Genomic DNA, 25,439 nt, shown 5'->3' on the forward strand with positions numbered 1-25,439 from the left:
TGACGGCTTTATAGGAGTCCTTTTAAGTGGGCGTCACGGGACATTCATTATTTGGGGGTTCAGTTGCCGCATGACATTAAGGATCTGTTTCAGGCTAATTATCCTGTTCTCCTTAAGGACTTAGCTAGGGATCTGGAGCTTTGGGCGCCTATGGAGCTTTCTTGGTTTGGTTGGATCGCTTCCTTTAAAACTAATATTCTTCCTCGACTGATGTACTTATTTCAGGTGTTACTGCTGCACCTCCCGCTTACCTTTTTATCCGGATTGCAGGATCGCCTTATTTGTTTTGCATTGGCAGAATAAGTGATCCCGGCTTCCGAGGACTTTTCTTTATAAGGGAAGCATCAGGGTGGGTTGAGGGTCCCTAACCTGTTTTGGTATTACCATGCTGCACAGGCTCATGCCGCGACGGAGTGGTTTCACGCATCCCCGTCTAAGTTGTGGGTCCATCTTGGGCAGATTCTTGTTGGGCCTGGATTACTGAAACATCTTATTTGGCTCCCCAAGAAATACAGGCACTGGCCAGTAGATATTGGCTCTATTATTTCTGCTACTTTTTCTGATTTGTACTCCTCAAAGCCTTTTACCTCCGATTATCTCTAATCCCTTGTTTCCTCTGGGGGTTGAAGGGGAGTTTTGCATGATGGACTCAATTGGGCTTAGATACTTGTGGGCAATTTTTTGATCAGGAACATGTTGATGCCTATCAGCTCCCGCCTTCGATCATTATGCATATGTACAACTGAAACATTTTCTGACTTCTCCACTGATTAGACCTTACATTTCGAGGGAGGACTCTTATCTGGAGGATTTGTGTAAGGATTCCAAGAGCACTAGGGGGCTTATTACATGCCTGTATAATTTTATGTGTAAACAAGTTAAACCTTATACTCTTCATAGAATCAACTGGGAGTGGAAGTTGGGGATTTCTATTTCAGATGATGACTGGCTTGTTATGGAAAAGGCCAAGTCTTCTGTGGCTGTTTCGATCAAGAAAAACGTGATCAAGGACTTTTACCGATGGTATCTCAAACCAGCGTGATAGCATCATATGCTTCCAGGTTCTTCGCTCAGTTGCTGGAGGGACTGTGCTGCTCTTGGTTTGATGGGTCATCTTTGGTGGACTTGCCCTATGGCTAAAGCTTATTGGAGGGTCGTACAGACTTGTCTGCAATGTTGTATTGGATGTTTTGTGCCATGGCATCCAGCAGTTTTCCTGTTTGGTAAAAAACCATCGGGCTTTCCTCATCAGCAATCTTTGCTGGCCCATCAAGTTTTTCATGCCATACGTCTTAATTTGGCGAGATATTGAAGGCAGCGTATAGTTCCTTCTTTGGTCCACTGGTATCTCTGTGACATGGCGTGATTGGTAGCACTGAAGCGCTGGACTGTACCCTTTTTGACTGCTCAATCTTTGTGAGGGGGGGGGGGGGGTTCTTTCTGGGTTTTTTAATTTTTGTTCCATTCACAGGAGGGATGGGGAATAGGGGCAGTTGAGGGGTGGGTTTGGTTGTTGCACACACTATTTCTTTTAAAACTACAAAAAAGAACGGAAGTATTTGCTTTCTCTACTTTTCTGTTGGAATTTCCTGACAGTTATGTAGGCCTCGATGCTTATTTACTGTTGTTTGTCATTGTTACTTGATCTCTTGTTGGGAAGTTGTTATATTTTCTTGCGTTTGGACTTTCAATAAACCTACTTCCTCAAATTAAAAAAAAAAAAGGAGCAAAAGAAACAGAGTCCTTAGGAATGGGCAAACTCCTCGCCTCTAACATCCAGATCCTAATATGTTGCCCCTTGAGAGGTAACATTGTGGCTGAGGACCCTGGAAAATGGTAGAGATTCTTATACCTTTGGGGCTAAGATTCTGTTTTATCCTTCCAGGAAGTTGGAAAGCATCCTGCTTTGGGGGCTGAGGCCCTGCCTTTTCTCTTCTTGGGATCTGATGGGGATTCTTACTACTGGGACTGAGGTCCAGCTCTCTCTCTATCTTCCTAGCAGATGGTGGAGATCCTTACCCTTGACACTCAAGTTTCTCCCTTTCTCTCCCTCTGAGCTGATAGAGACCCTTAGGTTGAGGACCTACCCCTACTCCTCAGGAACTGATAGACATCCTTTCCTTTAGAGTTGAGGTCCTTACCTCTTTCTCTTGTGGAGCTGATGGAGGTCATTACCTTTGGGGCTAAGGTCCATGCCCTCAATGAAGAAGCAGCCATTACGTAATGCAATCTCCTGCAGAATGATGCCGAAGCTGTACACATCTCCTTTCTGGGTGCCTTGTGGAGGCATCCTCCCCCTGCGTAAGAGCTCTGGTGCTGTCCACAGCTTTTCTGAGATAAGAAAAAGGAAGAGGCTACATAGATAGTGCTTCAAAACATTCTCCCTCCCCATGACCTCGGCAGTATCCTCAACGTAAAGTCTAGTGTTCATAATATTCCTATAGAGAAAAACTATCTGGTGCTTTTAGCTAATAATCCTGCCTTTCCTTTCTCCTCATCTCAACACAACTCTACTCTCACACCTACAGATCCTTCCTTCCTGCCCTGTGTAGCACTGCTAAGCCCTCCTCCCAACTCATAAGTTGTTTGGTGCAGAAAGTCTACTCACTCCTACCCTCACTAAGATAATATTCAAGCACCTTTCTGACCTCATTTGCAACTTTCTTTAAATTAATCCCCTTATTATTTTACTCCATTTACTCTATCTTTTCTATCTGTATGTTCCATCTTTGCTTACACCTTATGCTGTCTATTAAAATATTTTATCATGTATTGTGTTGACATTGTAATGTAGCATACTGTAATTATCTATTGCTTATGTTTGACTTATTCTTACCATACACCGCCTTGAGTGAATCCCTTTAAAAAGGCAAGAAATATATCCTAATAAATAAATAAATATATTACTGCTGCCCTGAAGAACCCCTTCCTACATGTCTGACAACATACCTCGATACTGATAAAACTGAGACTCAGATCATGCTTTTTCAGGCTCAGCCCTCTGACTTAGGAGGATGAGCTCAGTGTGGTTACGGATACTCACTGGCATACATAGCGTATGTGTCCTCCGTGTCGCAGCTGGAGCGGAAGCTGGCCAGGCCATAGTCTGTGATCTTCAGCACAAAGCGACTGTCCACCACACAGTTGGAAGACTTGAGGCTTCCATGGGACCCAATTATACTGTTGTGTAAAAAGGCCATTCCCTGCATCCAGAACACATGACAAAAGCCATATCAAGGACGTGTGCTGTGAACGTCTGAAGTGTTCGTTTGCTTCTCCACCATCTCTGCATTTCAGAAAGAGAAAGACCACAACACGACCGGGACCTGCTGAGGAGCTGCAAAGGATCAAATACCCCAACTTCCTGTAGAGAAACCTCTTCATAGCCTCCCTGACTTATACAACTTCACCTTAGGTTTCTTGCTTATAGAGTTAATATGTACAGACGGTATCCTGTTTTGCAATGTCGGGTTAAGTGCTTGATAGCTTTTGCAGTGCGTGGATATGATGCTTCTGTATGTGGACTCTTTTCAATCCTAGTGTAACACACACACATACTTGGTAATATAGTAGCATAGTAGATGACGGCACATAAAGACCTCCTCGGTCCATCCAGTCTGCCCAAACAAGATAAACTCATTGCATAATGTATGATGTGATACTACGTACGTACAGTTTATCTTGATTTGTCCTTGCCATTTTCAGGGCACAGACCGTAGAAGTCTGCCTGGCACTGGCCTTGTTCTCCAACTATTATTAAGATGGACTTGGGGAAAATCCACTGCATATTTCTAGGATAAGCAACATAAAATGTATTGTACTGTTTTGGGATCTTGCTGGGTACTTGTGACCTGGATTGGCTACTGTTGGAAACAGGATACAGGGCTTGATGGACCTTTGGTCTGTCCCAGTATGGCAACACTTATGTACTTATGAATCTGTCATCTGAGGCCTGCTCAGGCCCTTCCAAATCACACACACACACACTAATTGTGTGTTATGTGTGGGCTGAGCATGTGTTGCGTCTGTGGGGGAGGTAGCTGTAGGTCAGCCCTTGTGGGGTACCATATGTGAGGGGAAGGGGGTAGACCATGTAGGGGTACTTCTGGGGATGGGACAATTTGAGGGGTGTTAGTTGTGGTTAGGATTGTTTTCAGGTGTGGGATAATTTGTAGTTTTGTTTTGGAGGGGGGTGGATAGCATGGGGTGGTGGGTAGTTGTGGGGGTGGGGCAGTTTGCAGGGGATATTTTTTGCTATGGGGATACAGCAGTTGCAGGGGGTAATTTTGGGGTGTGGGGCAGTCACATGGGACAGCTTTTGGGGATAAAGCAGTTTGCAGAGTGTTAGGGCAGTTTTGGGGGCACAGTTTGTGTAGATGGGGCATTTCGCAGGGCGTCGTGGCAGATGTGGTGAAATAGTTTTTGGCTGTGGGGGCAGTTTGGGAGTGGGGCAATTGTGAAGGAGGGTAAGCCTTTGGGGGGGGGGGGGGGTGATGCAATTTGGAGGTTTGGAAGAATACATAATTCCTCATTTTAAACTACTTTGTCCTGTTCTCTGATTGCTATATTTTACTGTGTCTAAGTTTCTATGCTGCTGAAGCAGGAACTCCTTTTCCCATAGAAATGCGTTGGGCCATATTTTCGTGTCGCACTGAACAAGTTTAATAATAATAATAATAATCAGTTATTTATACTGTAGATGGTCTTAACCAAAATTTCCAGGTGGTTCACATAAAATACAAAATTCATATGAATGGATAGTTCAGCATGTCGCAATGAAAATTACAACAAAATTAACAATTAATATAAAACTTTGTAAAAAGCCAAGTCTTTGTTTCCTAAATCTCAGGTACTTGGATTCTGAATGTAATTCAATAAGTAATAAATTCCAGATTCCTGGAGCTACTTCTGTCAACAGTCGCTGACTAGTTTGTTTTTTCTTAGCAGACAGTAATTGTACCTGAAAACAGTAAGAAAATCAAGATGACCTTGAGCTTCTTCGGAAAGTTACAAGAATTTGTAAATATTGAGGACTAAGGTCATTTAAGATCTTGAAAGAAAGACAACATAAGAACAGCCATACTGGGTCAGACCAATGGTCCATCTAGCCCAGTATCCAAACAGTGGCCAAAGCCAGGTCACAAGTACCTGGCAGAAACCCAAATCATGGCAACACTCCATACTACAAATCCCAGGGCAAGCAGTTGCTTCCTATGTCTGTCTCAATAGTAGACTATGGACTTTTCCTCCGGGAATTTGTCCAAACCTTTTTTAAACCCAGATACGTTAACCGCTGTTACCACATTCTCCAACAAAGAGCTCCAGAGCTTAACCATTCTTTGAGTGAAAAAATATTTCCTCCTATTTGTTTTAAAAGTTTTTCCATGTAACTTCTTCGAGTATCCCCTAGTCTTTATACTTTTGGAACGAGTACAAAATCGATTCATCTTCACCGACTCCACCCCACTCAGGATTTTATAGGCCTCAATCATATCCCCCCTCACCCATCTCTTTTCCAAGCTGAAGAGCCCTAACCTCTTCAGCCTTTCCTTATATGGGAGTAATTCCATCCCCTCTATCATTTTGGTTGCTCTTTTTTGAACCTTTTCTAATTCTGATATATCTTTTTTGAGATACAGCAACCAGAATTGAACACAGTACTCAAGGTGAGGTTGCACCATGGAGCGATACAGAGGCATTATAATATTTTTAGTCTTATTTTGCATCCCTTTTCTAATAATTCCTAGCATCCTGTTTGCTTTTTTGGCCGCCACCACACACTGGAAAGAAGAATTCAGCGTATTGTCCACAATGACACCTAGATCTTTTTCTTGGGTGCAGACTCCTAAGGCGGACCATATCATCAGGTAACTATAATTCGGATTAGTCCCATTTGTCTACATTAAATTTCATCTGCCATTTGGATGCCCAGGCTTCCAGTTTCCTAAGGTCTTCCTGAAATTTTTCACAATCTGTATGCGTTTTGACAACTAAGAATAGTTTTGTGTCATCAGTAAATGTAAACACCTCACTCACTGTTCCGATTTCCAAATAATGTATAAATCTGTTAAATAGCACTGGTCCCAGTTTAGATCCCTGTGGCACTCCACTATTCACCCTCCTCCACTGAGAATAATGACCATTTAACCCTACCCTCTGTTTTCTGTCCAATCACCAATTCCTAATTCACACTAGAACCTTGCCTCCTATCACATGACTCTTTATTTTTGTCAGGAGTCTCTCATGAGGAACTTTATCAAAAGCTTTCTGAAACTCTAAATACACTACATCAACGGACTCACCTTTGTCTTCATGTTTATTCACACCTTCAAAGAAATGAAGCAAACTGGTGAGGCAAGACTTCCCTCAGCTGAACCCATGCCGACTCTGGGCTAGATGCACTAAAGTTAACGAGCCAGAAACGTGGTTTTTAAACTGGATCTAGCCAGTTTAACGCGCAAGTAGTAAACCAGGACATGCACAAAAGGACATTGTCCTGTCATGGTAGCAGCTAACGAAAACGGAATGCAGATGAGTATAATTTATATTACAATGAGATGCACTACCGTTTGCCGATCCCCTTACCATGGCAAACCTAACGGGAGGTCTGCACCGCTCGTTGGGGCTGCTGTGAGGGAATCGGAAGGAAAAAAAATTCTTGCAGAGCTGAACAACCCCCGAGCTCCAAAAATGTCTGAGAAGGATGACAATCTGGAAACAAAAATGTCCAAGTGCTCGTCACGGACATCCTTCTAAAGTGCCTAACATGGACGTCCTTCACTCGCAAAACAAAAAAGGACGTCCCTGACGAGCACTTGGACGTTTGCAGCTTTCTCCAAGTGAAGGGCTACTAATCATTGCTTTAAAAGTTGAACGAAGTTGAACAAAGGAACTTACATTTGTCCCCCTTCCTCATCGTCAGCTGAAGCTCCTTGAGAGGGCTAATGGACGATTGTGAGGCCCCCCACGGCCTCTCAGCCAATTTCAGCACATTTAGCTGACACCAGTGACAGCTAAACACGCTGTGATTGGCTGAGAGACCTGGAGGAGGGAGCTGTACCTAAGGAGGGCTTGAGACCAGGTGGAATTGTTTGGGTTTTTTTGGTTGGCATCGCGGGGCTCTTCGGCTGCTGTTTTCCTTCTGAGGAGCATGGGGAAGGGGCTGGAGACTGCGAGCTGTGGACTAGGGCTGGGCTACATCCTACAGATGTTTTCCTTACCTGCCATGGCCATCCTGAGCGCCAGCACCACCTCGGCAGCGCAAGGTAAGAGAGAAACCTGGGCGGAGGCTTTGGGTCTGTGCTTGCAGGGTGGACAGTTGTGAGTTTGAAGAAAAGCCCGTCCTGCTTGTCAGGGACGTCCTTTTTTTTTGAGTGAAGGACGTCCATAAAGGACGTCCTTGGCATGCGCAGAGCAGCCAGCATAACGCTTGGCTGCTCTGCGCATGCTCAGCTGGCCGACTGGCTTGGAAGGAAATCTCATGCAAATGAGCTGGCAGCGACCAGCTCATTTGCATGGGATTTCCTTGATGCATGCCCGTTTCTTATTGATTCGCTAAGGAATCGGTAAGGGAAGGGCTTGAACGATTTTTTAGTGCATCTACCCCTCTGTCCCATTAAACCATGTTTGTCTACGTATTCTGTAATTTTATTCTTTATAATAGTTTCCACTATTTTATCCAATCTCTTGAGGTGGATAGTTGTGGGATTTGTCCTGTTTATCTGTCCTAATTAGATTGTAAGCTCTGTCGAGCAGGGACTGTCTCTTCATGTTCAAGTGTACAGCGCTGCGTACGTCTAGTAGCGCTTTAGAAATGATAAGTAGTAGTAGTAGTATTTTGCCCAGCACTGAAGTCAGGTTTATTCAATTCTATCCACAACAGGAAAGATTTTAACAAAGGTGTTGCTCCATTAAATTTAAATAATTTCCACTGCCACATTTTGCAATAACTACAACTTACCTATTAATTTCCTAAAGTTTCTCTCTCTTGTTCCTGCTACCCACAAGCAGTGAGCTGTGAATAGCTCGTGGGACAGCCACAGGTATGATGACTTCAACAGCAGGCCCTAAATGGCGTGAGGTTGCCAGTACCGCCCTCTGGCCATCCTGTGGCAATGGAAGGTTAAGTGACTTTCCCAAGGCCACAAGGAGCTGCTATGGGGTTTTGGCCTAGCGTTTCCCAAACTGTGTGCTGTGGCACCCTGGTGAGGCAAATCTTGACCTCCCTCCTGCCGCCCACAACCCAGCATCGCTCCCTACTTTCCCCTCCTGCAGGTCCAGAATCTGCCTCTTCTTCTTCCCCCGCTGCCACTGCAGTGCTTGCAGCTTACATTTTCAGGCCGTCCACAAGTCATACAGGCACTGTGGGAACTTCCGTCTGCTGCATCCGGCCCTCACAACAGGAAGTTTACGCTTTCCAAAAATACTAGGACTAGGGTGCATGCGATGAAGCTACAATGTAGCAAATTTAAAATGAATTGGAGAAAATATTTCTTCATTCAATGTGTAATTAAACTCTGGAATTCATTGCCAGAGAATGTGCTAAAGGCGGTTAGCTTAGCGGAGTTTAAAAAAGGACGGCTTCCTAAAGGAAAAGTCCATAGACCATTATTAAATGGACTTGGGGAAAATCCACTATTTTTGGGATACGCAGTATAAAATGTTTTGTACTTTTTTGGGATCTTGCCGGGTATTTGTGATCTGGATTGGCCACTGTTGGAAACAGGATGCTGGGCTCGATGGACCTTTGGTCTTTCCCAGTTTGGCAATACTTATGTACTTATGTAAAGTTGCATCAGAGAGGGCAAGATGCAGCAGACTGGGGAGGCCCTAGAGTGCCTGCCTGTGTGAATTCTGGATGGCCCAAAAATGTAAGCTGCAAGCATTGTAGCAGTGGCGGGGGAAGAAGAAGAGGCAGATTCTGGACCTGCAGGAAGGAAGGTAGCGAGCGATGCTGGATTTGGGGAAGGCAGAGGTGTGTTGGATTTATGGGAGGAGAGGGACTGCAGGGAATGGTGTTCTGGACTTTCTGGGAAGAGGGGGCTTTAAGCAAAAGGGAGACCTATGTAGCGGGGGGGGGGAACCCATCTGGCCAGGGGGATGTGGAGATCCATGTGGCTGGGGGGGGGATGTGGGGATCCATGTGGCTGGGGGGGATGCAGAGACCTATGTGGCTGGGGGGGGGGGGGACCCATGTGGCCGGGGGGGGGGGGGGAGGGATGCAGAGACCCATGTGGCCAGGGGGGTGGGGTGCTGCGAAAAATTGCTCGGACACTAAGGGTGCCATGAACTGAAAAGGTTTGGGAACCCCTGGCCTAGGCTCTCTGGGTTCCAGCTTGCTGCTCCAACCACTGGGCCACTCCTCTAGCCCCTCCTAAAGTTTAACATAGTCCAGTGGGACCAACTGATCAGAAAATGGATTAGCTGCCATCCGTAACTAGTAGAAAGTTCCTAAGTCAACAATGTCTTCATTTAACTGCCATAACCTGGGTTTCCTGTTCTGTTAAATAAATGTTTGATCTTTTTGCTGGTGAAAATAATCCACATTTGGCCTGCAATGCCTTCAATCACAGTCGGAGCACTAGGGAATGTCTGAACTTATCTTTGGCGATTTTTCCAAATTCCAGAGTTATCAGAATGTGATTACTTTCCCATTCCAGATGTTCTGTGATGTCATCTTTGCTGTCTGGAGAATTTAAACCACCTGCTGGCACGAATAGGTCTAGGACATGATTTGTTAGAGAAGAAGCTGGAACTCTGTTCACGCTCTACTTCAAACGGTCTTGTGAGAATAAGTTGAAGAATCTGAGGAATGAGCTTCTCAATACTGGCCACGGAGCCATCACTTCTCTGGTTCCTCCTGGTATACACCTTTGATTCAAAGATTGCTGTGGTGCTTTCTATTGCCATCGTTAATTTAATTCCCATGTCATGAACAGCATCTTTCAGGTTACTCCTTTGGGCCTCAGATACATCTAAATTGATTTGAAATACAGTTAGCTTAGTGTTGCTGAGTGTCATCTCCAGGGGCGTAGCCAGACTTCGGCGGGAGGGGGCATCCAGAGCCCGAGGTGAGGGGCACATTTTAGCAGGATGTCAGACTGGAGCCAATGCAACTTTTCTCAGAGGAGTTTGGCACTTTCGAAGCGTGTTTTGCTGAATATCAGCCTGGCTGTTGTATTTTGGGCAGTCTGGGGTTTTTTTATGAGTTGTTCTTTGCAGCCCGCGTAGATTCCGTTGCAATAATCTGCATGGCTTAGGACCATTGATTGTATTAGGTATCGAAAAGTTGCTCTTGGGAAGAAAGGTTTTAATCATTTGAGCTTCCACATTGAATAGAACATTTTCTTTGTATATATTATATATCTATATGTATATTTGTATATATTACATATCTATGTATAATTATATATCTATATGGGGTAACGCCAGAAAACTTAGCGCGGGGAAGCAGGTATTCTCGCTTCAAGCGACCATTTTGCCCAGTGATGTCACTTCCTCCCGGTGACATCACTTCCTCCCACCGACCATTATTAAAATGGACTTAGGAAAATATTTCTAGGATAAGCAGCATAAAATGTATTGTTCTGTTTTGGGATCTTGCCAGGTACTTGTGACCTGGATTGGCCACTGTTGGAAACAGGATGCTGGGCTCGATGGACCTTCGGTCTGTCCCAGTATGGCAATACTTATGTGCCAAGACCATGACCATCTCCTAATCCCAGAACTCAAGTAGCAGCCTGAGCACTGCATATTAACCTCAGCTCTGGTATCGCAGCCTATTCTTGAAGCTCCAGCACCAGTCCTGGCACTGCCTCCTAACCCTACAGCTTCACCACCATCATCGACTCCTTAACCTAGAATTCCAGTGCCAGCGCAAGCACCGCCACCGAACCTCTGAGCTCTAGTGACTGGGCTCTGATCCTCCACAGACATGTATGTGCTGCTTTGTTACCTGTAAAACTGTAGCATCCCACCTCCCCTCCAAACTCTTACACCAGTCTGTTGAAGAGGGGGTGACGTCATGAACTCCCATCCACTTACCTTCACAATGTCATTAATCAGGGAGTAACGGAACATCCAGTCCAAGTTGATGCTATCGTTTTCCAAAATATCCTGCAAGGAAAACATGGAAGTATTAGTATCTACAGTTCACACTTCTCCTACTCACATAAAAGTGTACAAGGGCCTTCAATCTGCAGCTTCACTCCCTCCTGTTGCCACCTCTGTCTGGCACGTGATAATAATTAAACAATATTCTAGAACATTCCAGGTAACCTGAGAATGAAGCAACAGTATACCCAGAACATGCTGGATAATCTTAGAGCAAAATATACATCCACAACAGTATGCTGACTATATTGAAAGCAAGCATCCTTATCCTGGAAGTGATTACTTTCTAAAGCTTTGATGTTTTCAGGATGGTAATTTAAGCTACAGTTATAACATATTGCTGTTATAACTGTACATTCCTCCCCAGGAACTCCGTTCACTGGGTAAATCTCTCTTCTGTGCACCCTTCTCCTCCACTGTTAACTCCAGACTCCGTTCCTTTTATTTTGCTGCACCATATGCCTGGAATAGACTTCCTGAGTCAAGCTCCATCTCTGGCCGTCTTCAAATCTAAGCTAAAAGCCCACCTTTTTGATGCTGCTTTTAACTCCTAACCCTTACTCACTTCTTCAGAACCCTTATTTTATCATCCTCACTTTAATATTCCCTTATCTCTTGTTTGTTCTGTCTGTCTGTCTGTCTGTCTTAATTAGATTGTAAGCTCTGTCGAGTAGGGACTGTCTCTTCGTGTTCAAGTGTACAGCGCTACGTACGTCTAGTAGCGCTTTAGAAATGATAAGTAGTAGTATATTGCTAACTGATTTTAGTTACATGTCCTTACCATCACATATTGGTTCTATATCCCACATAAGAATGGGAAAATCACTTTTCAAAGCTGAATTTATAAGGTGCTCTCTTGTTCACAGAAAGAGTGGTGAATTTGTGGAACACCCTCCAAGTTGAAGTGGTGGAGACAAGCACAGTATCTGAATTCAAGAGAGCTTTGGACAAGTGCTTAAGATCTCTAAGAGAGTGATAGGGAAAGTTGATGGCATGGATAGGCAGACTGGATAGGCTATATGGTCTTTATCTATCTATGTTTCTCTGTTTCTATCAATAATTAAAACATAAAGACAGCAGTGTTGCAGATACTCCTAAGATACACCTTCCTCTCTCCTCAGCTGAGTTTGCATGTGAAGGCAGTTTCACAGAAGTACTCCTAAGGTCCCACCTTCCTCTTTCCTCAACTGAGCTTGCATGATGGCAGTGTCACAGTGATACTCCTAAGTATCACCTTCCTCTCATCTCACCTGCGTTTGTGTGTGAAGACAGTGTCACAGAGATACTCATAAGGTACCACCTTCTTCTCCCCTCAGACATACTCCTAAGATAACCTTTCCCCCCATTTGCAGAAGATTCAGAACGCAACTGCTTGGTTGTTATCTGGCCATAGTTGGGGCAATTCTTTAAGAGGGCCTCCTCCTTTTAGGTACCTTCATGCCGCACCAGGAGCATCTATTCTATACTGGCATTGAGCACCCAGATTCCTTTCTAGAATACTAGAAGAACCGGCATTTGTGAGGTACCTTTACACTCCCCTGGTTATACAAGCCGTAGAGCTGACATGATGGCAGGAACTGTAACATGGAAGGTACCCATATAGCTTACAATATTCTGTAAGTTGGGATTTTATTAATATTTCTAACAAACTTTTTGTTATTACTGTTGTCGTTAAATGAAACAATCATTTGTCAATATCATGGGTTCAGGAGTGTGGCATCTCCAGCCCCCCCCCCCCCCCCTTCGATTCCCAGCAGTACCTGCTCTTAGCTTTCCTCTTCTAACTTCCTCCACCAATCACATGCCTTTTCATTTGTGGATCTGCGTGGAATTATATTGAAGTACAACCCTGACCATAAAAGGCTCATGCTCTTTAAAGTACCACATTTAATAACTTATAGTAAATGAGAGCCTAAGGCTATACCCTGAGACAAAGAAGGATAAAGTGACACTTAATGGGATCTGCACCATGTCAACCTTCTACTCTATTAGGATGCTCCTCTACTCGCTAAATAAAATAAAAATTTACTGTTGTATATACGAGCATAACCGCTCCATAACCCATCACCAACATGAACCCACCCTATCGCGCATGTTCAATCCCCACGCAGGCGCAATCTGTTCCTCCAATCTCCACCTGCAACCGTGAGCGTAACGAAACCACATCAATTAGCAACTTCCTGTCTTGCGCAGAGGTGGGATGGACGCGTCTGAGGGAGAGGCCCCGCCCCGACGCTGGCAGAAAGCAGGCAGGCTGTGTGAATCGCTGGTGTGGGACTCGGAGGGAGAACGCCAGGGCTTTAAAAACGAGCGAGAGCGACCGAGCGACGATGTGGATGAGCGCGAGCGGGGGAAGGGACTCGTGTGGGAGGGGAGGAGGCAGAGAAAGGCAGTGGCAGAGGCAGACTTGAGGCGCGCCGCGCGGGGTCCCCTTAAGCGCGAGGCCCTATGCGGCCACCTCGGTCACCTATGCCTAAGACCGGCCCTGGTTCGGAACACACCTATATCCCAATCGTGCTCTGCCCACGTGTACACTTCCTTGCATTTATTCGCTATCCTGCTTATTTTCGAAGGAGAAGGGCGGCCATCTCCTAAGGCCGGCCAAATCGGTATAATCGAAAGCCGATTTTGGCCGACTTCAATTGCTTTCTGTCACAGGGCCGGCCAAAGTTCAAGGGGGCATGTCGGCAGTGTACCGAAGGCGGGACGGGGGCGTGGTTAAGAGATGGCTGTCCTCGGCCGATAATGGAAAAAAGAAGGGCGGCCCTGATGAGCATTTGGCCGACTTTACATGGTCCCTTTTTGTTCACGACCAAGCCTTGAAAAGGTGCCCGAACTGACCAGATGACCACCGGAGGGAATCGGGGATGACCTCCCCTTACTCCCCCAGTGGTCACCAACCTCCTCCCACCCAAAAAAAAAAAATTAAAACACATATTTTTGCCAGCCTCTATGCCAGCCTCAAATGTCATACCCAGCTCCATCACAGCACTATGCAGGTCCCTGGAGCAGTTTTTAGTGGGTACTGAAGGCACTTCAGGCAGGCGGACCTAGGCCCATCCCCCCCACCTGTTACACTTGTGGTGGTAAATGGGAGCCCTCCAAAACCCACTGTACCCACATCTAGGTGCCCCCCGTTACCCTTTAAGGGCTATGGTAGTGCTGTACAGTTGTGGGGAGTGGGTTTTGGGGGGCTCAGCATCCAAGGTAAGGGAGCTATGCACCTGGGATCAATTTGTGAAGTCCACTGCAGTGCCCCCTAGGGTGCCCGGTTGGTGTCCTGGCATTTGAGGGGTACCAGTGCATTACAAATCCTGGCTCCTCCCACAACCAAATGGCTTGGATTTGGCTGGGTTTGAGATGGCCGCCATTAGTTTCCATTATCGGCAGAAACTAATGGCGGCCATCTCTAACGCTAGCGATCTCTAAGGACGGCCCAAATGTTGAGATTTGGCCGGCCCCGACCGTGTTATCGAAACGAAAGATGGCCGGCCATCTTGTTTCGATAATACAGTCGGGTATGCCGCTTAACGGGGCCGTCATTAGAGCTGGCCGCCCTTATAGATGGACGCCCCCGTTCAATTATGCCCCTCCACGTCACTTATGTGTACTCTTACCGAAGAGAGCTTCGGCACTCTGCTAGCACTTACCCATGAAGTATCAGGATGCTGTAACTTTACATGTTCAAGGATGCCCAGTCATAGATCTCAGTGAATATACTACTCAGTATATTTGAACATCTTGCACTGGTTTCCAGCCCAGTACTGGATAGCGTTCCTGCTAAGCTGCATGGGAGTCCTCTGTGAACATTCCTGCCGGTGAGGAAGTCTCTCAAAATTGCATTTTCCATCATGAGGAGCAGGCATGTCCCCAGGACATCTGCAGAACCTGAATTGAACTCTCTATTTTGAGGCACTGCCCCCACTGGAAGGAATTTGCAGGAGGACTCATGGTCTGATACTGGGCCCAATTCAAAATCCTATGTTTAGCCTTGAAAGGTCTTACAGGACCGTCTACACCATTATATTCACGCTCAAGCGTTACGATCAGAAGACTAAATCTTGGTTATTTACTCAAGTGAGTTGTTGTGTGATTCCTATGTATGTAGAGGTACCCCCAAGGTATCATTCCTTGACCCACCTCAGGCAAGGCAATTTGGCGTGCGATTGCTCTGCGTGTACACAGATCTGTTCAGGGCAACCTCCGTCCCCACCTACCTGCAGACTTCCACGGGGACAGTATTCCGTCACAATGCAGATGTTGGGGGCATCGATACAGGCCCCGATAAACCTGGTCAGGTGGTTAAACTGCACATCCCGCATCTGCAAGGAGAGATGAGAGGTTACCTCTGCTGCCACATTTGGAGATTTATGGATCACAGGGAGACTCACAGAGTTTTCACCTTTTTTACTGAATTTTTAAATTTAAAAAAATGAAAATTTGAAAGAATATAAAAAGTAATCTTTACACAAAGAAAAAGGAAACGAATAAGACAATGTATCTAACCCACATCTATGGGATACTACAGTTCACATAAAATTACAGTGAATAAGGAATATTAACCTAAAGGGCAGAGCCAAAAGACATAATAGAACCCATTTAGCTACAGTACTTTACCAGCAAGGCAGAGTCAAATAATAGGATAGAATTTTTTTCTGCCAAATTTCTCTGGGGTCTTTCTACTAAAAGACGCAGTTAGTGTGTGAGACTAGGATACTACAAAAACACATTAAACCATTGTGCTCTAATTTGTCTGTTTGCATTCACTAAACCATGCATGTGGTAATTTTTTAAAAATAATTTTGGTAGGGGGTGTGGCATGAACATAAGAATTTAAGTACATAAGTATTGCCAAACTGGGACAGATCGAAGGTCCATCAAGCCCAGCATCCTGTTTCCAACAGTGGCCAATCCAGGATACAAGTACCTGGCAGAAACCCAAATAGTAGCAACATTCCATGTAGAACCCCAAAGAGTAGCAAGATTCTGGAATCCTAGAGAGTGACAAGATTCCATGCAGAACCCCAAAGAGTAGCAAGATTCTGGAATCCTAGAGAGTGACAAGATTCCATGCAGAACCCCAAAGAGTAGCAACATTCCATGTAGAATCCCAAAGAGTAGCAAGATTCCATTCAGAATCCCAAGTACATAAGTACCTAAGTGTTGCCATACTGGGACAGACCAAAGGTCCATCAAGCCCAGCATCCTGTTTCCAACAGTGGCCAATCCAGGTTACAAATACCTGGCAAGATCCCAAACAAGTACAATACATTTTATGCTGCTTATCCTAGAAAAAAGCAGTGGATTTTCCACGTCCATTTTAATAATGGATTATGGACTTTTAGGAAATGTGTGGGGAATGGGCATGTTTACATGCATGCAAAGCGAATGCTACATACCTGTAGAAGGTATTCTCCGAGGACAGCAGGCTGATTGTTCTCACTGATGGGTGACGTCCACAGCAGCCCCTCCAATCAGAAACTTCACTAGCAAAGGCCTTTGCTAGCTCTCGCGCGCCCATGTGCACCGCGCATGCGCGGCCGTCTTCCCGCCCGAACCGGCTCATGTTCATCGGTCCCGTATGTAGCAAGACAAAGACAAGGGAAGACACAACTCCAAAGGGGAGGCGGGCGGGTTTGTGAGAACAATCAGCCTGCTGTCCTCGGAGAATACCTTCTACAGATATGTAGCATTCACTTTCTCCGAGGACAAGCAGGCTGCTTGTTCTCACTGATGGGGTATCCCTAGCCCCCAGGCTCACTCAAAACAACAAACATGGTCAATTGGGCCTCGCAACGGCAAGGACATAACTGAGATTGACCTAACAACTTGTCCAACTAACAGAGAGTGTAGCCTGGAACAGAAGAAAACATGGGCCTAGGGGGGTGGAGTTGGATTCTAAACCCCGAACAGATTCTGAAGCACTGACTGCCCGAACCGACTGTCGCGACGGGTATCCTGCTGCAGGCAGTAATGAGATGTGAATGTGTGGACAGATGACCACGTCGCAGCTTTGCAGATCTCTTCAATAGTGGCTGACTTCAAGTGGGCCACTGACGCAGCCATGGCTCTGACATTGTGAGCCGTGACATGACCCTCAAGAGCCAGCCCAGCCTGGGCATAAGTGAAGGAAATGCAATCTGCTAGCCAATTGGATATGGTGCGTTTCCCCACAGCCACTCCCCTCCTGTTGGGATCAAAAGAAACAAACAATTGGGCGGACTGTCTGTTGGGCTGTGTCCGCTCCAGATAGAATGCTCTTTTGCAGTCCAATGTGTGCAGCTGACGTTCAGCAGGGCAGGAATGAGGACGGGGAAAAATGTTGGCAAAACAATTGACTGGTTCAGATGGAACTCCAACACTACCTTCGGCAAGAACTTAGGGTGAGTGCGGAGGACTACTCTATTATGATGAAACTTGGTGTAAGGGGCCTGGGCTACCAAGGCCTGCAGCTCACTGACTCTATGAGCTGAAGTAACTGCCACCAAGAAAATGACCTTCCAGGTCAAGTACTTCAGATGGCAGGAGTTCAGTGGGTCAAAAGGAGGTTTCATCAGCTGGGTGAGAACGACATTGAGATCCCATGACACTGTAGGAGGTTTGATGGGGGGCTTTGACAAAAGCAAACCTCTCATGAAGCGAACAACTAAAGGCTGTCCTGAGATCGGCTTACCTTCCACACAGTAATGATATGCACTGATTGCGCTAAGGTGAACCCTTACAGAGTTGGTCTTAAGACCAGACTCAGACAAGTGCAGAAGGTATTCAAGCAGGGTCTGTGTAGGACAGGAACGAGGATCTAAGGCCTTGCTGTCACACCAGACGGCAAACCTCCTCCATAAAAAGAAGTAACTCCTCTTAGTGGAATCTTTCCTGGAAGCAAGCAAGACACGGGAGACACCCTCCGACAGACCCAAAGAGGCAAAGTCTACGCTCTCAACATCCAGGCCGTGAGAGCCAGAGACTGGAGGTTGGGATGCAGAAGCGCCCCTTCGTCCTGTGTGATAAGGGTCGGAAAACACTCCAATCTCCAGGGTTCTTTGGAGGACAACTCCAGAAGAAGAGGGAACCAGATCTGATGCGGCCAAAAGGGAGCAATCAGAATCATGGTGCCCCGGTCTTGCTTGAGTTTCAACAAAGTCTTCCCCACCAGAGGTATGAGAGGATAAGCATACAGCAGACCTTCTCCCCAGTCCAGGTGAAAGGCATCCGATGCCAGTCGACCGTGGGCCTGAAGTCTGGAACAGAACTGAGGGACCTTGTGGTTGGCTCGCGATGCGAAGAGATCTACCAAGGGGGTGCCCCACACTTGGAAGATCTGGCGCACCACTCTGGAGTTGAGCGACCACTCGTGAGGTTGCATAATCCTGCTCAACCTGTCGGCCAGACTGTTGTTTACGCCTGCCAGATATGTGGCTTGGAGCCACATGCCATAACGGCGAGCCCAGAGCCACATGCTGACGGCTTCCTGATACAGGGGGCGAGATCCGGTGCCCCCCTGCTTGTTGATGTAATACATGGCAACCTGGTTGTCTGTCTGAATTTGGATAATTTGATGGGACAGCCGATCTCTGAAAGCCTTCAGAGCGTTCCAGACCGCTCGTAACTCCAGGAGATTGATCTGCAGATCGTGTTCCTGGAGGGACCAGCTTCCTTGGGTGTGAAGTCCATCGACATGAGCTCCCCACCCCAGGAGAGACGCATCCATAGTCAGCACCTTTTGTGGCTGAGGAATTTGGAAGGGGCGTCCCAGAGTAAAATTGGTCCAAACCGTCCACCAATACAGGGAATTGAGAACTCGTGGACAGGTGGATCACGTCCTCTAGATCCCCAGCAGCCTGAAACCACTGGGAAGCTAGGGTCCATTGAGCAGATCGCATGTGAAGGCGTGCCATGGGAGTCACATGGACTGTGGAGGCCATGTGGCCAAGCAATCTCAACATCTGCCGAGCTGTGATCTGCTGGGACGCTCGTACCCGGGAGATGAGGGACAGCAGATTGTTGGCCCTCGTCTCCGGGAGATAGGCCCGAGCCATCTGAGAATCCAGCAGAGCTCCTATGAATTCGAGTCTCTGTACTGGGAGAAGGTGGGACTTTGGATAATTTATCACAAACCCTAGTAGCTCCAGGAGTCGAATAGTCATCTGCATGGACTGTAGAGCTCCTGCCTCGGAAGTGTTCTTTACCAGCCAATCGTCGAGATAAGGGAACACGTGCACTCCGAGCCTGCGAAGCGCTGCTGCTACCACAGTTAGGCACTTCGTGAACACTCTGGGCGCAGAGGCGAGCCCAAAGGGTAGCACACAGTACTGGAACTGACGTGATCCCAGACGAAATAGAAGATACTGTCTGTGAGCTGGCAGTATCGGGATGTGTGTATAAGCATCCTTTAAGTCCAGAAAGCATAGCCAATCGTTTTCCTGAATCATGGGGAGAAGGGTGCCCAGGGAAAGCATCCTGAACTTTTCCTTGACCAGATATTTGTTCAGGGCCCTTAGGTCTAGGATGGGACGCATGCCCCCTGTTTTCTTTTCCACAAGGAAGTACCTGGAATAGAATCCCAGCCCTTCTTGCCCGGATGGCACGGGCTCGACCGCATTGGCGCTGAGAAGGGCGGAGAGTTCCTCTGCAAGTACCTGCTTTTGCTGGAAGCTGAAGGATTGAGCTCCCGGTGGGCAATTTGGAGGTTTCAAGGCCAAATTGAGGGTGTATCCTTGCCGGACTATTTGGAGGACCCACTGGTCGGAGGTTATGAGAGGCCACCTTTGGTGAAAAACTTTCAACCTCCCCCCGACCGGCAGATCGCCCGACACAGACACTTTGATATCGGCTATGCTCTTCTGGAGCCAGTCAAAAGCTCGCCCCCTGCTTTTGCTGGGGAGCTGTGGGCCCTTGCTGAGGCGCACACTGCTGACGAGAGCGAGCGCGCTGGGGCTTAGCCTGGGCCGCAGGCTGTCGAGAGGGAGGATTGTACTTATGCTTACCAGAAGAGTAGGGAATAGTCCTCCTTCCCACATAAAAACATCTACCTGAAGAGGTAGATGCTGAAGGCTGCCGGCGGGAGAATTTGTCGAAAGCGTTATCCCGCTGGTGGAGCTGCTCTACCACCTGTTCGACTTTTTCTCCAAAAATGTTGTCCGCTCGGCAAGGGGAGTCCGCAATCCGCTGCTGGATTCTATTCTCCAGGTCAGAGGCACGCAGCCATGAGAGTCTGCGCATCACCACACCTTGAGCAGCGGCCCTGGATGCAACATCAAAGGTATCATATACCCCTCTGGCCAGGAATTTTCTGCACGCCTTCAGCTGCCTGACCACCTCCTGAAACGGCTTGGCTTGCTCAGAAGGGAGCTTGTCCACCAAGCCCGCCAACTGCCGTACATTGTTCCGCATGTGAATGCTCGTGTAGAGCTGGTAGGACTGAATCTTGGCCACGAGCATAGAAGAATGGTAGGCCTTCCTCCCAAAGGAGTCTAAGGTTCTAGAGTCCTTGCCCGGGGGCGCCAAAGCATGCTCCCTAGAACTATTAGCCTTCTTTAGGGCCAGATCCACCACACCAGAGTCGTGAGGCAACTGAGTGCGCATCAGCTCTGGGTCCCCATGGATCCGGTATTGGGACTCGATCTTCTTGGGAATGTGGGGATTAGTTAGAGGCTTGGTCCAGTTCGCCAGCAATGTCTTTTTTAGGACATGATGCATGGGTACTGTGGACGCTTCCTTAGGTGGAGAAGGATAGTCCAAGAGCTCAAACATCTCAGCCCTGGGCTCATCCTCCACGACCACCGGGAAGGGGATGGCCGTAGACATCTCCCGGACAAAGGCCGCGAAAGACAGACTCTCGGGAGGAGAAAGTTGCCTTTCAGGGGAGGGAGTGGGATCAGAAGGAAGGCCATCAGACTCCTCGTCAGAGAAATATCTGATGTCCACCTCCTCCTCCCACGAGGCCTCACCGTCGGTATCAGACACAAGTTCATGAACCTGTGTCTGAAGCCGTGCCTGACTCGACTCCGTGGAAACACGGCCACGGTGGGAGCGCCGAGAGGTAGACTCCCTCACCAGCACCAGCAAAGCTCCCTCCACCGACGTCGTCGGGGAGTCTTCCTGGGAGGCAGCCGCAGCCGGTACCGCAAGCGGTACCGATGTCAGAGACCTCACCCCGGGCAAAGGGCCAGCCGGTGCCTCACTCGACGGTACCGGTGGCACAGGCACCCCCGGTACCAGAGGGGAAGGGCGCAACAGCTCTCCCAGGATCTCTGGGAGAATGGCCCGAAGACTCTCGTGCAGAGCGGCTGTGGAGAAAGACATGGAAGCCGATGCAGGCGTCGAGGTCAGAGTCTGTTCCGGGCGTGGAGGCGGTTCCGGGCTGTCCAAGGTGGAACGCATCGACACCTCCTGAACAGAGGGTGAGCGATCCTCCCGGTGCTGATGCCTACTGGGTGCCGACTCCCTCGGCGACCCAGAGCTCTCGGTACCGATGCAGGAAGGAGACCGGTGTCGATGCTTCTTTGATTTCTTCAAACGAAGCATGTCACCAGAGCTTCCCGGTACCGACGAGGAGGACGTAGAATCCAACCGTCTCTTCCTCGGGGCCGAGGCCGAAGAAGGTCGGTCTCGGGGGGGGGGGGGCTGTACCGCAGGAGCACTCAGGGCAGGAGGAGACCCACCCGAAGGCTCACTGCCACCAGCAGGGGAATGGACAGCCCTCACCTGCACTCCAGTCGAAGCACCACCGTCCGACGACATCAGCAACAGCGGAGGTCCCGGTACCACCGACGCAGCCTTCCGATGTTTCGGTACCGACGATGCAGAGGGTCGAAACCTCGATGCCGTCGATGCAGTCAATGTCGAGGTTGAAGACTTCGAAGCTGTCGACGTCGATGCACTCGATGCCTCCGGTGCTGTTGTCGACGAAAAGCCCGAGAACAACACGTTCCACTGGGCTAATCTCGCTACCTGAGTCCTCTTCTGTAGAAGAGCACAAAGACTGCAGGCCTGCGGGTGGTGCCCAGCCCCCAGACACTGAAGACACGAAGCGTGCCTATCAGTGAGCGAGATTACCCGGGCGCACTGGGTGCACTTTTTGAAGCTGCTGGGAGACTTCGATGACATGGGCGGAAAAATCACGCCGGCGAAATCAAAATTCGCGATGGTGACGAAGGGCACCAAAAATAAGGGAGAGAGAAAAAACCCGTACCGAGGCCACAAAAAAGGCCTACCCCGAAAGCGAAAGGAAACTTACGCCGGGGAAAACAAACTGGACACACGGGAAGGGACAAAGACCAAAGGTCTCTCTTTTTATTTTTTTTTTAGTGAAATCGCGAAGACGCGCGAGGGTCAACTTGAGGGGCACGAAACGGCGGCAAAACACAACCGTCCCGAGCGCGGACAAAAGAAGACTGACAAACACGAGCCGGTTCAGGCGGGAAGACGGCCGCGCATGCGCGGTGCGCATGGGCGCGCGAGAGCTAGCAAAGGCCTTTGTTAGTGAAGTTTCCGATTGGAGGGGCTGCCATGGACGTCACCCATCAGTGAGAACAAGCAGCCTGCTTGTCCTCGGAGAATAGCACTTTATAATTAGCGTCTGCTAATTGACTAACACCGATTTTATTTTAAGTGCACCTGTGTTACTTTTGCAGGTCTCACACACTTGTGGCAATTTTAGTGCACAACCTACAAAAAAATAGAAGTGCTAAATTTGCAGGTAGCAGGCAGGAAATTCCCACATTAAACTGTGTTACCTGAAAATTTAAGCACATTTTAGTAAAATCAGCAGGAACCAAGAAGATAAACTGAGTTCCCTCATGTGTAATTAAACATTTAGCAGAAAATTTTGATTCTTCACCTTTTTTTTAATGCTGATAAATACTGTCACGCATTCATTCCTGCAGTGAATGGTCTAATTACCTGAAAAGATCATTACCAGTAAAGGGTGCTAAGCCATAATAAAATAGAATGTAAGAAAGTGGGGCGAAGTTAGACATGGGAAGGGAAAGAAAGAGAAGAGATGCCAGACAGGGAAGGAGCATATGACAGGCACATAGAGGGACAGTGCTGGAAAAGGGGCAATGCTGGACACAGAGGGGCAATGCTGGGCACAGAGGGAGTGATAGGAACACAGAGGGGAGATGCTAAATATGGCGAGAGAGTGGAGGATAGGGACACTCAGAGGTAGATAAAGACCCCAACATAGTGGACAGGATATTACTTCCCTCACCCATAACTGTCTTGTCTGTCTGTATTATTTAGATTGTAAGCTCTTTTGAGCAGGGACTGTCTCTTTGTATCAGGTGTTCAGCGCTGTGTGCGTCTGGTAGCGCTATACAAATGCTAATAATAATAGCGACGCAGAGGGAAAATGGATGGTTTTCTGTTATTTGCAAATAGTGCATGCTAAGATGGAAAACAAAATGAGATGAATAAAAGTTCAAATGAAGAGACTCTTCCTAGAAAGGAAGTCAAAAGCCCCAGTGTGCACAGCCCTTGCTGACTTCTGAGTCTCAGCTCCCATCTAATCTTTGTGCTTCTGCTCTCCTTACTCTCTTCCAATCTGTCTGTCCTGCACACTGAAACAGCCCCTTGGCCAGATCACAGCCACTTTCCTCTCCTCCCCTCCTTGTTGCACCTTTGAAGTGATTGGCCTCCCCTTAGTCTTTGTCCTTTGGTGACTCCTCCGCTTTTCTCCTCCTCGCTCGCATTGTCTGGGGAGCTCTTGCAGCACTCAGCTGTCAGATTCCCACTTCACATCTTGTTTCTTATTTTGGGTATAAGCTGTTCCAGATACCTTCTCTACACCACTGAAACTCACAGTTGTTACTGGTAAAGTCCGCCTGTCAGTCCAGTTCCAGGTTCCTATCTCCCCGCATTCTCCATACAGCATTTCAGAAAAAGTGTTAGAAACCGACCTCTGACCTTTTTCTCCACCACAGGAGACATGAATCGTTTGTTTACTCTTTCCACACACACTAGGACTAGGGGGCATGCGATGAAGCTACAAAGTTGTAAATTTAATAAGAATCAGAGAAAATGTTTCTTCACTTTTTAATATATTTATAAATGATTTAGAGATGGGAGTAACTAGCGAGGTAATTAAATTTGCTGATGACACAAAGTTATTCAAAGTCGTTAAATCGCGACAGGATTGTGAAAAATTACAAGAGGACCTTACGAGACTGGGAGACTGGGCGGCTAAATGGCAGATGATGTTTAATGTGAGCAAGTGCAAGGTGATGCATGTGGGGAAAAAAGAACCCGAATTATAGCTACGTCATGCAAGGTTCCACGTTAGGAGTTACGGACCAAGAAAGGGATCTGGGTGTCGTCGTCGATAACACACTGAAACCTTCTGCTCAGTGTGCTGCTGCGGCTAAGAAAGCGAATAGAATGTTGGGTATTATCAGGAAAGGTATGGAAAACAGGTGTGAGGATGTTATAATGCCGTTGTATCGCTCCATGGTGCGACCGCACCTTGAGTATTGTGTTCAATTCTGGTTGCCGCATCTCAAGAAAGATATAGTAGAATTGGAAAAGGTGCAGCGAAGGGCGACTAAAATGATAGCGGGGATGGGACGACTTCCCTATGAAGAAAGACTAAGGAGGCTAGGGCTATTCAGCTTGGAGAAGAGACGGCTAAGGGGAGACATGATAGAGGTATATAAAATAATGAGTGGAGTGGAACAGGTGGATGTGAAGCGTCTGTTCACGCTTTCCAAAAATACTAGGACTAGGGGGCATGCGATGAAACTACAGTGTAGTAAATTTAAAACAAATCGGAGAAAATCTTTCTTCACCCAACGTGTAGTTAAACTCTGGAATTCGTTGCCGGAGAAAGTGGTGAAGGCGGTTAGCTTAGCAGAGTTTAAAAAGTGGTTGGACGGTTTCCTAAAGGACAAGTCCATAAACCGCTACTAAACAGACTTGGAAAACTCCAAAATTCCAGGAATAACATGTATAGAATGTTTGTACGTTTGGGAAGCTTGCCAGGTGCCCTTGGCCTGGATTGGCCGCTGTCGTGGACAGGATGCTGGGCTCGATGGACCCTTGGTCTTTTCCCAGTATGGCATTACTTATGTACTTATGTACACTCAATGTGTAATTAAACTCTGGAATTCATTGTTAGAGAACGTGGTAAAGGCGGATAGCTTAGAGGGGTTTAAAAAAGGTCTGGACGGCTTCCTAAAGGAAAAGTCCATAGACCATTATTAAATTGACTTTGGGAAATCCACTGTTTATTTCTGGGATTAGCAGCATAAAATGTATTGAGCTTTTCTGGGATCTTGCCAGGTACTGGATTGGCCACTGTTGGAAACAGAATGTTGGGCTTGATGGACCTT

At 47.4% G+C, this 25,439-nt stretch overlaps 1 protein-coding gene across 3 annotated transcripts in view; it reads right to left on the reverse strand.

The window, feature by feature from the left end:
• NPR2 (natriuretic peptide receptor 2) overlaps window positions 1–25,439 on the reverse strand; it is a 328,510-nt gene that overhangs the window by 42,076 nt on the left and 260,995 nt on the right. For all 3 annotated transcript variants that reach the window (XM_030192798.1, XM_030192797.1, XM_030192799.1), the window contains exons 11-14: window positions 15,330–15,434; window positions 11,044–11,115; window positions 3,044–3,203; window positions 2,176–2,331 (exon numbers count right to left, since the gene is read on the reverse strand). In XM_030192798.1, the coding sequence (XP_030048658.1) occupies window positions 2,176–2,331; window positions 3,044–3,203; window positions 11,044–11,115; window positions 15,330–15,434 (493 nt within the window). The remainder of the gene's footprint in view (window positions 1–2,175; window positions 2,332–3,043; window positions 3,204–11,043; window positions 11,116–15,329; window positions 15,435–25,439) is intronic.

The sequence above is a fragment of the Microcaecilia unicolor genome, chromosome 2 (genome assembly GCF_901765095.1).
Source record: "Microcaecilia unicolor chromosome 2, aMicUni1.1, whole genome shotgun sequence".
Classification (NCBI taxonomy): domain Eukaryota; kingdom Metazoa; phylum Chordata; class Amphibia; order Gymnophiona; family Siphonopidae; genus Microcaecilia; species Microcaecilia unicolor.